Source organism: Rhinoraja longicauda, chromosome 8 (genome assembly GCF_053455715.1).
Source record: "Rhinoraja longicauda isolate Sanriku21f chromosome 8, sRhiLon1.1, whole genome shotgun sequence".
NCBI classification, from domain to species: Eukaryota; Metazoa; Chordata; class Chondrichthyes; order Rajiformes; family Arhynchobatidae; genus Rhinoraja; species Rhinoraja longicauda.
In genome coordinates, this window is record NC_135960.1 from 5856253 (window position 1) to 5868492 (window position 12240).

At 48.1% G+C, this 12240-nt stretch overlaps 1 protein-coding gene across 4 annotated transcripts in view; it reads right to left on the minus strand.

Annotated features, from left to right (window-relative positions):
- Positions 1-4354: 4354 nt before the first annotated feature.
- Positions 4355-12240, minus strand: part of sema5ba (sema domain, seven thrombospondin repeats (type 1 and type 1-like), transmembrane domain (TM) and short cytoplasmic domain, (semaphorin) 5Ba) — a 183945-nt gene continuing 176059 nt past the window's right edge. For 2 of the 4 annotated variants that reach the window (XM_078403299.1, XM_078403298.1), the window contains 2 exons: positions 5829-6018; positions 5472-5635 (listed from right to left, as the gene is read on the minus strand). In XM_078403299.1, coding sequence (XP_078259425.1) covers positions 5607-5635; positions 5829-6018 — 219 coding nt within the window. In that variant the 3' untranslated portion in view covers positions 5472-5606. Of the gene's footprint in view, positions 5636-5828; positions 6019-12240 lie in introns of all 4 variants that reach the window. The other 2 variants (XM_078403301.1, XM_078403300.1) reach the window with 1 other exon arrangement.

Genomic DNA, 12240 nt, shown 5'->3' on the forward strand with positions numbered 1-12240 from the left:
TACTCCTGCACCTATTGTCTAGTGTCTATTGTCTTGTGTCCCCAGTGTGTGTAGGATAGTGCTAGTGTGTGGGGATCGCCGGTCGGCGCAGACTCCATGGGTCGAAGGGCCTGTTTCCGTGCTATATCTCTAAACGAAACCAAACCAGATGCAGCGTGGAAACAGGCCCTTCGGCCCACTGATTCCACGCCGACCATCGATCGCCCACACACCCCGGGGAAATTTACGGAGGCCAATTAACCTACAAGCCTGCACGTCATTGGGTTGTGGGAGGAAACCGGAGCACCCGGACAAAACGCGGTCACAGGGAGAACGTGCAAGCTCTGTACAGGCAGCGCCCGTAGGCGCTCTGGCGCTGTGAGGCAGCAACTCTACCGCTGTGTCGCCGAGCCGCCCCTGAATCAGCACATTGAATTTATGGTCTCTGTGGTTGCATTTCCCTAATCTATTTCTACTTTCAAAGCCCCGCAAATTCAGGCGACTGAACCATCCCACCACATCCAGAGAGCAGTGTTGAACTACTATCTACCTCATCGGTGTCTCTTGGCCTATCCTTGATCGGACTTTGCTGGCTTTAACTTGCACTGAACGTTATTCCCCTGTCGTGTATCTGTGCACTGTAAATTTGATTTTTGATTTAGAGATACAGTGCGGAAATAGGCCCTTCGGCCCACCGAGTCCGCGCCGCCAAGCGATCCCCGCACATTAACACTATCCTACACCCACTAGGGACAAATTTTACATATTACCCAATCAATTAACCTACATACCTGTACGTCTTTGGAGTGTGGGAGGAAACAGAAGATCTCGGGGAGAAAACCCACGCAGGTCACGGGGAGAACGTACAAACTCCGTACAGACGGCGCCCGTAGTCAGGATCGAACCTGAGTCTCCGGCGCTGCATTCGCTGTAAGGCAGCAACTCTACCGCTGCGCCACCGTGCCGCTTTGCTCGATTTGCTAAATGGCTCGATTTAACTCATGTGTTGACTTACCGCTGACTGGTTAGCACGCGGCCAAAAGCTTTTTGCTGTGTCTCGGTACAGGTGACAATGTACTACACTAATCTTCCACACCTCCCAACCCAGATGCCTATTTAATTCCCTTTTGGAAAACCCGGGTTAACTCTGCTTCCCCCTCCCCCGCAGGCAGCGGGCTCCAAATTGCTAAAGAAGATTCTGGGAATACAAGCAGGAAGCCAATCTGACCTTTCCAACCCAGGATTGCAATCCAATATTGAATTAATTGTACTTGCCCTTAAAGTAGCTGCAAACGTTTCTTTTAAATGATGCTCGGAGTTTATCTTCTCCGCTTAAAATGAGCGCAATGGCAAACTCACGGCAATTGGGGCTTTAAGTAACCAGCCATGTCCCTATAACCTCCTCCCTCGACTCTGTCCAGGGACCTCGACGGTCCTTTCAGGTTAGATTTTAGATTTAGATTTAGAGATACAGCGCGGAAACAGGCCCTTCGGCCCACCGTGTCCGCGCCGCCCAGCGATCCCCGCACATTAACACTATCCTACACCCACTAGGGACAATTTTTACATTTGCCCAGCCAATTAACCTACATACCTGTACGTCTTTGGAGTGTGGGAGGAAACCGAAGATCTCGGAGAAAACCCACGCAGGTCACGGGGAGAACGTGCAAACTCCGTACAGTACAGCACCCGTAGTCAGGATCGAACCTGGGTCTCTGGCGCTGCATTTGCTCTAAGGCAGCAACTCTATCGCTGCGCCACCGTGCAGCTCACTTGCACCTCCTCCAACCTCATCCTCCGGCAACCGTTGTTCAAGATGTGGACTCTTACACATCGGCGAGACCAAACGCAGGCTGGCCGATCGTTTTGCGGGACACCTTCGCTCAGCCCGCCTGATCTCCCGGTTGCCGGACACTTGAATTCTCCTTCCCATTCACACACGGACCTTTCTGTCCTAGGTCTCCTCCATTGTCAGAGTGAGGCTAAATGCAAATTGGAGGGACTGCATCTCATATATTTGGCTTGGGCGGCTTACAGCCCAGTGGTATGAATATTGATTTCTCTCTCTTCAGGTAGCCCCGGCATTCCTTCCCTCTCTCTATCCCTCCCCCACCCAAGTCGCACCAGCTTCTCGTTTTCACCCTACAAACGGCCAACAATGGCCTGTTTCTTTTATCATTGTTACTTCTTTGCATGTCTTTCATTCATTGTTCTTTATCTCTCCACATCATCGTCTGTATCTCTCGTTTCCCTGATACCCAACCAGTCTCAAGCAGGGTCTCGATCTATGTTGAAAGACTGGAGCGACTAGGCTTGTTTACACTGGAATTTAGAAGGATGAGAGGAGATCTTATCAAAACATATAAGATTATTAAGGGGTTGGACACGTTAGAGGCAGGAAACAAGAGGAGTTGAGTATAGGAGCAAAGAGGTCCTTCTGCAGTTGTACAAGGCCCTAGTGAGACCGCACCTGGAGTACTGTGTGCAGTTTTGGTCTCCAAATTTGAGGAAGGATATTCTTGCTATTGAGGGCGTGCAGCGTAGGTTTACTAGGTTAATTCCCGGAATGGCGGGACTGTCATATGTTGAAAGACTGGAGCGACTAGGTTTGTATACACTGGAATTTAGAAGGATGAGAGGGGATCTTATCGATATGTATAAGATTATTAAGGGGTTGGACACGTTAGAGGCAGGAAACATGTTCCCAATGTTGGGGGAGTCCAGAACCAGGGGCCACAGGCCATTTAGAACTGAGATGAGGAAAAACTTTTTCAGTCAGAGAGTTGTGAATCTGTGGACTTCTCTGCCTCAATTCTCAAGAGAGAATGCATTCAAGAGAGAGCTAGATAGAGCTCTTAAGGATAGCGGAGTCAGGGGGTATGGGGAGAAGGCAGGAACGGGGCACTGATTGAGAATGATCAGCCATGATCACATTGAATGGCGGTGCTGGCTCGAAGGGCCGAATGGCCTCCTCCTGCACCTATTGTCTATTGTCTATTGACCCCAAACGTCACCCATTCCTTCTCTCCAGAGATGCTGACTTTCCCACTTGGTTACTCCAGCTTTTTTGTGTCTTATCTACCAGATATCTACAATTAGGGGGTGGCACATTAGCGCAGCGGGTAGAGCTGCTGCCTTGCATCACCGGGGGCCTGGGTTCGATCGTGACCACGGTGTACGTAGTTTGCACCGAGTTCTCCCTGTGATCACGTGGGTTTTCTCCGGGTGCTCTGGTTTCTTCCCATATCCCACAGACGTGCGGGCTTGTAGATTTACTGGCTTCTATAGAAAAAGAATGCGTAGGATAGAACTGGTGTACTTGGTAGGCCACAGCGCCTGTTTCCACACTGTATCTCTCAAACCAAAGAAAAAGTAAAAATAAAAATAAAGAGCACTAAAGACATTTCTTTCATACTACATTGTCATATTCAACAGTGGAACTTTGTGAAAAACACCTGAGAAGGGAACACCTTCAGTGTTGAGGAAAGAGTGCGGAGAGCAGGATTAATTGGATAGATCTTTCCGTGAACTAGCATAACTGTGTTGGTCTGCATGGCCTCATTCTCGGTTTTAGTTTGGTTTAGTTTCGAGATAGAAACATATAAAACATAGAAAATAGGTGCAGGAGGAGGCCATTCGGCCCTTCGAGCCAGCACCGCCATTCATTGTGATCATCCACAATCAGTAACTTGTGCCCAACTTCTCCCCATATCCCTTGATTCCACTATCCCCCAGAGCTCTATCTAACTCTCTCTTAAATTCATCCAGTGATTTGGCCTCCACTGCCCTCTGTGGCAGAAAATTCCACTAATTCACAACTCTCTGGGTGCAAAGGTTCCTTCTCACCTCAGTTTTAAATGGCCTCCCCTTTATTCTAAGACTGTGGCCCCTGGTTCTGGATCCCCCCCCCAACATTGGGAACATTTTTCCTGCATCTAGCTTGTCCAGTCCTTTTATAATTTTATACGTCTCTATAAGATCCCCTCTCGTCCTTCTAAATTCCAGTGAATCCAAGCCTAGTCTTTTCAATCTTACCTCATATGACAGTCCCGCCATCCCAGGGATCAATCTAGTGATGCAGCGGGGAAACAGGCCCTTCGGCCCACCGTGTCCGCACCGACCAGCGATCCCCGCACACTAACACTTCCCTCCCTACACACAGTAGGGATAATTTACATTTATACCACGCCAATTAACCCACAAACATATACGTCTCATAAGTGTGGTAGGAAACCGGAGATCTCAGAGAAAACCCACGCGGGTCACGGGGAGAACGTACAAACTCCGTACAGACAAGCGTGGATGCTGTACCATTCCCGTCCCCTCTCAAATAAACCAAGCACAGGGATTAATTTTCTTTGTAAAAAGCGTGTTTGATCCATCAATTGTACAACAGAAAAAAAATACAGTTGCTTTAAATATCTCACAAGAATGCCATCCAATTAATTTCCGATGGTATAAATTGATTTTTGCTACAAGTCCCTGGTCAACAAAAAAACAAAAAATAAATGTTGGCTTTGTCCTTCTGAATGTTAACCCTTCTCTTTCCTGCCTCCCAAAAGCCAAACCAAACACATTTTACAGGGTGGTTATTAATCAAGTGACTTCCCTATCAAAAACAAAGCATTTCACATTTTAACTCGTCGTCAAGAGAGGATGAGGAAAGGGAAGGAATGAGAGGGAACAGGGGGACACATTACAAGCAACGGGTCAGATTAAAATCAAGGAGGTGGTCCTAGCAATGGAAGAGATGAAATGCAGAAGGACACTGATAACATAAACACTGGTTTGGACATTTTGGGCTAAACCCCACCCCCCCCCCCACTTCTACACTGCAAATGCTACATACAGTATGTAAGACTATGTTTTTCTTTTTTTTTGCTACTATTAGTCTCCCCAGAACGTCCAACTGAAAAGAAACACTGAAAAGTGGGGGAAGAGAAAAAAAAACCTTTTTGATTAATAAAAAAAATAATGTCATTTTTTCCCCCCCCCCCCCCCTCTCGGTTTGGAGGGACTATTTCCACGTTCTCTTTCCTACAGTTACATTCTCAAAGTATCATTTTCTGAAATACCAATTAATCTCGGAGAGCAAATCTACAGTTTCACAGGGAGATGGAGGAAGCGAGAGGGATGACGCGTTGCCGCGGCAACCTTTGTATAGTTCGACAATGGTGGCGGCCATTTTCCCAGCTGCGTTGAGTAATTTCCTGTCGGAAACAAATTATATCTCGTCGTCCGTGAGTCTATATATATATATATATATTTAAAAATCCATTGCTCCTTAAAGTCCTGGTTTTCTCAGAAGTCTTAAGCAAGTTTCGAGGGTCTGGACTGTGGATCTTGAAGGAGTGCAAATCGTCAACGAAGGGGACCTCAAGAAAGTTTGATCCGTGATTTTGCTGATGCGACCGCGTTTATGAGCATTGCTATGATTATGGTTTGCTTGCAGAGGTCAGTCCTGGTTCAATTCAAAGCACCGTCTCTGCGGGAGTTAGGTAGTTATGTGTAGGTTTCGTCCAGGTGAAGAATCAGGCCTGTAGTCATACTTATTCAGGCTCGTAGGATAATATGTCGTGGTGTACACATTTGTCTGTTGTAGGGAGGAGAAATAGTTGCTTCTGTCATCAGGAATCAAATTGTTCTTGTTCAGAGTCTGAAGAGCAAATAAAAAGAGAAATATTTTAGGTGAGGAATAACGTTCGGCTTTAGACATTAGTCTTTAGACTTTAGAGATGCGGTTCGGCCCACCGAGTCCGCGATGGCCAGCGATCACCCTGTACACTGGCACGATACCTACACGCCAGGCACCAATTTACAATTTTACCGAAGTCAGTTAATCTACAAACCTGCGTATCTTTGGAGCGTGGGAGGAAACCGGAGCACCCGGAGAAAGCCCCTGTGGTCACGGGGGGAAGGTACATACTCCGTTGAGACAGCACCCGTGGTCAGGATCGAACCCGGGTCTCTGGCGCTGTGAGGCAGCAGCTCTACCGCTGTGCCACCGTGCTGACTCCCTGTTGTGCCACTGTGCCAACCCTATTAATCAATCAAAGGCTATTTAAGCCAAGTCCGCCAATTTAAGAAATTTTTAAAAAACAAAAAAACATGCATTGCTGTCTCGCTGACAGACCAGAATCCCCACCATTGACTCCATCTAGGCTTCAGCGGACACAATCAGAGACTTGTCTCACCCCGGTCATTCTTTCTTCCCCCCCTGCTCCCGTTCAGCAGTAAGTGCAGAAGCTTGAAAGCACACACCACCAGACTCAGGCACAGCTTCTCGCCCTCTGTTATCAGGCTTCTGAACGGTCCTTCCAGGTCTCACCAGGGCCCTGTACAACTGCAGTAGGACCTCCTTGCTCCTAAACTCAAATCCTCTCGCAATGAAGGCCAACATGCCATTAGCTTTCTTCATTGCCTGCAGTACCTGCATGCCTACTTTCAGTGACTGATGTTCAAGCATACCCTGGTCTCGTTGCACCTCCCTTTCAGATAATAATCTGCCTTTCCTGTTCTTGTCACCAAAGTGGATAACCTCACATTTATCCACATTAGACTGCATCTGCCATGCTTCTGCCCACTCACTCAACCTATCCAAGTCACCCTGCAGCCTCATAGCATCCTCATTGCCACCCAGCTTTGTGTCATCTGCAAACTTGGAGATGTGATGTGGAACTTGGACGAGAAAGCAGAATAACAGAACTAATGTGAATGGGTGATCGATGGTCAGTGTGAACTCGATGGGCAGAAGGGCCTGTTTCCGTGCTGTATCTCTAAACTAAACTAAATTAAACTTCTCAGGGCAGAGATTTTTTGAGATGGTGGATGGATTGAAAGATTAAAACCCCATCAGAATCTATCACAACCATTGTTAATCCAACCCCATGCAAGCCAATATTTCCACACCCAACTGAATCCAACAATACATTCACTCTCCATTGTCAGAGTGAGACTAAACGTAGGTAGACACAAAATGCTGGAGTAACTCAGCGGGTCAGGCAGCATCTCGGGAGAGAAGGAATGGGTGACGTTTCTGGTCGAGACCCTTCTTCAGACTGATGTCAGGGGAGGGGGCGGGACAAAGATAGAAGAGGCAAAACGCAAATTGGAGAAACAGCATCTCAAATTTCGCTCGGGCAGCTTACAGCCCAGTGGTATGAATGTTGATTTCTCTCACTTCAGGTAGCCCCGGCATTCTACCTCTCTCTCTATCCCTCCCCCACCCAAGTGGCACTAGCTTCTTGTTTTCACCCTACAAACAGCTAACAATGGCCTGTTTCCTTTATCATCGTTACGTTTTTGCATCTCTTTCATTCATTGTTCTTTATCTCTCCACATCATCGTCTATATCTCTCGTTTCCCTTATCCCAACCCCAGTCTGAAGAAGGGTCTCGACCCCAAACATTACCCATTCCTCCTCTCCAGAGATGCTGCCTGTCCCGCTGAGTTACTCCAGCTTTTTGTGTCTATTTTCGGTTTAAGCCAGCATCTGCAGTTCCTTCCTACACAATTCATTCACTGTCGCCCTGTTGAGTTTCACTGTCTGTATAACTCGTTATCGCCTAGCCCACAGCCAACAATGGACCATTGTGGGCTCCACCTTTCCCTGATCATCGCTGCTTTTTGCGTATCTTTCATTTATTTGTTCTATAACTCTCTATATCGCCATCGATACCTCTCTTTCCCTTTCCCCTGACTCTCGGTCTGAAGAAGGGTCTCGACCCAAAAAGTCACCTATCCACTTTCCCCAGAGATGCTGCCTGACCCGCTGAGTTACTCCAGCATTTTGGGTCCATCTTCAACCCAACCATAAGCAGAAACATTACAAGCATGTTATCATCTGTTCAATGATGAAGTACCAAATATTCATCAACATTAGTGGCACAGCGGTAGAGTTGCTGCCTTACAGCACTTACAGCGCTGGAGACCCGCGTTCGATCCTGACTATGGGCGCTGTCTGTACGGAGTTTGTACGTTCTCCCCGTTACCTGCATGGGTTTTATCTGAGATCTTCGGTTTCCTCCCGCGCTCCAAAGACGTACAGGCTTGTAAGTTACTTGGCCTGGTATAAATGTGATTTGTCCCTAGTGTGTGCAGGGTATTGTTAACGTGTGGATCGCTGGTTGATGTGGACTCGGTGGGCCGAAGGGCATGTTTCCGCACTGTATCTCCAAACCTCTTGGAATGCCTTCTAAGCAAACGTAGCTTTCGCATTGTGCCAAAAACCTTAGACAAACAGCGGTGGAAGGTGGCGCGGCAGTAGAGTTGCTGCGGTAGAGTTATACTGTTATACCAGGGACCCGGGTTCAATCCTGACTACGGGTGCTGTCTATACGGAGTTTGTACGTTCTCCCCGTGACCTGCGTGGGTTTTCCCCGGGTGCTCTGGTTTCCTCCCACACTCGAAAGGCGTGCAAGTCTGTCGCTTAATTGGCTTCGGTAAAAAATTGTAAGTTGTCCCTGGTGTGCGTAGGATAGTGCTGGTGTGCGAGGATCGCTGGCCGGCACGGACTCGGTGGGCCGAAGGGCCTGTTTCCGCCCTCGATCGCAAAACTAAACTAAATAAATCTAAGGAGCTATTGAAAATCTGCCAAATTGTTAATTTCTTGTTTGTGGAGAAGGATATGGAAAGAATCAAGATGCCAATGCTGATTTAAATTTTACTGAAAATTAAGCTGAAGTCTTAGACCACTTGATTAAGAATCAAATTATTTGAAAAAAGATTCTTTAATTAAGCTTGTCCTCAGAGTGATGGTGTTATATGGATTACTGCATTCTGCAATGTGAATGTATAATAAGGAACTAATTATTTGTTTCAACCCTTTGTTGATGAATGTCAGACCCATCGGACATAAAACTCCCTTAATGGATCTTGAGGTTGGACGTAGTCGTGGTGGAAAGGGTTCGGGAAGGTTTCTTTGGAGACGACTGCCCTCTAAATAATAACTCCTGTTGGCTTTGTCTCTCAGGAGAGCCTGGGGACGTTGGGACCACTGGTCTTCGAGAGGTTTAACGCAATTGGTGAAATAATAGAGTTTGAATCACCTGGATAGAGTCATCGAGTCACAGAGTGAGACAGTGTGGAAACAGGCCCTTCGGCCCAACTTGCACATGCCGGCCAACAATGTCCCAGCTGCACTAGTTCCACTTGCCTGCGTTTGGTCCATATCCCTCCAAACCTGTCCTATCCATGTTCCTGTCTAACTGTTTCTGAAAAGTTGGGATAGTCCCAGCCTCAACTACCTCAGAGGAGGTAGTTGAGGCTGGGACTATCCCAACTTTTCAGAAACAGCTTGTTCCATACACCCACCACCCTTTGTGTGAAAATGTTACTCCTCAGATTCCTATTAAATCTTTCCCCCTTCACCTTAAACCTATGCTCTCTGGTCCTCGATTCATCTACTCTGGGCAAGAGACTCCGTGCGCCTACCCGATCTATTCCTCTCATGATTTTGTACACCTCTATAAGATCGCACCTCATCCTCCTGCGCTCCAGGGAATAGAGTCCCAGCCGACTCAGCCTCTCCCTATAGCTCAGACCGCCGAGTCCTGGCAACATCCTCTTAAAATCTTCTCTGTACCTTTTCCACCTTGACAACATCTTTCCTATAACACGGTGCCCAGAACTGAACACAATGAGGAGAGGCTATTTCTACCGGTGAATGGATTGGGAATCAGAGGACATATAGTATAAGGCAATGACTGCAGATGCTGGTACAAATCGAAGGTATTTATTCACAAAATGCTGGAGTAACTCAGCAGGTCAGGCAGCATCTCAGGAGAGAAGGAATGGGTGACGTTTTGGGTCGAGACCCTTCTTCAGACTGATGTCAGGGGGGCGGGACAAAGGAAGGATATAGGTGGAGACAGGAAGATAGAGGGAGATCTGGGAAGGGGGAGGGGAAGAGAGGGACAGAGGAACTATCTAAAGTGGGAGAAGTCGATGTTCATACCACTGGGCTGCAGGCGAAATATGAGGTGCTGTTCCTCCAATTTCCGGTGGGCCTCACTATGGCACTGGAGGAGGCCCATGACAGAAAGGTCAGACTGGGAGTGGGAGGGGGAGTTGAAGTGCTCGGCCACCGGGAGACCAGTTTGGCCAATGCGGACCGAGAGCAGGTGTTGAGCGAAGCGATCGCCGAGCCTGCGCTTGGTTTCGCCGATGTAAATAAGTTGACATCTAGAGCAGCGGATGCAATAGATGAGGTTGGAGGAGGTGCAGGTGAACCTCTGTCTCACCTGGAAAGACTGTTTGGTTCCTTGGATGGAGTTGAGGGGGGAGGTAAAGGGACAGGTGTTGCATCTCGTGCGGTTGCAGGGGAAAGTGCCCGGGGATGGGGTGGTTTGGGTAGGAAGGGACGAGTGGACCAGGGAGTTACGGAGGGAACGGTCTCTGCGGAACGCAGAGAGGGGAGGGGATGGGAAGATATGGCCAGTGGTGGGGTCCCGTTGTAGGTGACGGAAATGTTGGCGGATGATTTGTTGGATCCGCTGGCAGGTGGGGTGGAAGGTGATTAACGATAATTGGAAACAGAATGGGAGAGGAGATGGCTAGATAGCGTTGAAATGCAGCAGGTTGTGGAACGTGCTTCCTTGAAGGAACAGCACCAGTAACGAAAACGAAATGGAGAAATATTTGTAAAAGGGATTTTTTTTTACAGCGGAACTTTGAGAGAAGACTTTCAAACAAACATGGTCACACAGTAGACCTTATGGCAGCACGATAGTGCAGCAGTAGAGTTGATGCCTTACCGCGCCAGAGAGCCGGCTTCGATCCTGACTGGCTGTAAGAAGTTTCTACATTCTCCCTGTGACCACACGTGGGTTTTCTTCAACCTCTCTTTAGACTTTAGAGACACAGCGTGGAAACAGGCCCTTCGGCCCACCAAGCCCACGCTGACCAGTGATCATCCCGTATCGTAAGCACTGTCTTCCACACGGGGGACAATTAGCTATTTTTACCGAAGCCAATAAACCTGCAATCCTGTAGGTCTTTGGAGTGCGGGAGGAAACCGGAGCACCCGGAGAAAACCCACGCGATCACGGGGAGAACGTGCAAACTCCATCCAGACAGCACCCGTGGTCAGGACAAACCCCGGCCTCTGGCGCTGTAAGGCAGCAACTCTACCGCTGCGCCACCGTGCCGTCCCTTCGAGGTAATACTATGCCCTCTAATTCTGTACGGAGTTTGTACGTTTTCTGTACGGAGTTTGTCCGTTCTCAACGTGACCTGCAGGTTAATTGGCTTGGTGTAATTGTACATTGTCCCCAGTGTGTGTGTAGGATAGCGTTAGTGCGCGGGGATCGCTGGTCGGCGCGGACCCGGTGAGCAGAAGGGCCTGTTTCCGCGCTGTACCTCTAAACTAAACTAAACTAAATAATACCAATCCAAGCAGTGGCAATAGACAATAGGTGCAGGAGTAGGCCATTCGGCCCTTCGAGCCAGCACCACCATTCAATGCGATCATGGCTGCTCACATTGTTCCAGTGTTTTTGTAAACTTCTTTTGCATCTTTTCCAAACCCTCCATTCCCTTCCTGTAATGTAAGATGAGTGTAAATGTGTGGTTGATGGTTAGTGAGGACCCAGTGGGCTAAAGTGCATCTGTGTGGTATCACTCCATGACCATACCATACGATTTGCAGGTACAGCAGGCAGTGAAGAAAGCCAATGGAATGTTGGCCTTCATAACAAGAGGAGTTGAGTATAGGAGCAAAGAGGTCCTTCTGCAGTTGTACAGGACCCTAGTGAGACCGCACCTGGAGTACTGTGTGCAGTTTTGGTCTCCAAATTTGAGGAAGGATATTCTTGCTATTGAGGGCGTGCAGCGTAGGTTTACTAGGTTAATTCCCGGAATGGCGGGACTGTCATATGTTGATAGACTGGAGCGACTAGGCTTGTATACACTGGAATTTAGAAGGATGAGAGGGGATCTTATCGAAACGTATAAGATTATTAAGGGGTTGGACACGTTAGAGGCAGGAAACATGTCCCCAATGTTGGGGGAGTCCAGAACCAGGGGCCACAGTTTAAGAATAAGGGGTAGGCCATTTAGAACAGAGATGAGGAAAAACTTTTTCAGTCAGAGAGTTGTGAATCTGTGGAATTCTCTGCCTCAGAGGGCAGTGGAGGCCAATTCTCTGAATACATTCAAGAGAGAGCTGGATAGAGCTCTTAAGGATAGCGGAGTCAGGGGGTATGGGGAGAAAGCAGGAACAGGGTACTGATTGAGAATGATCAGCCATGATCACATTGAATG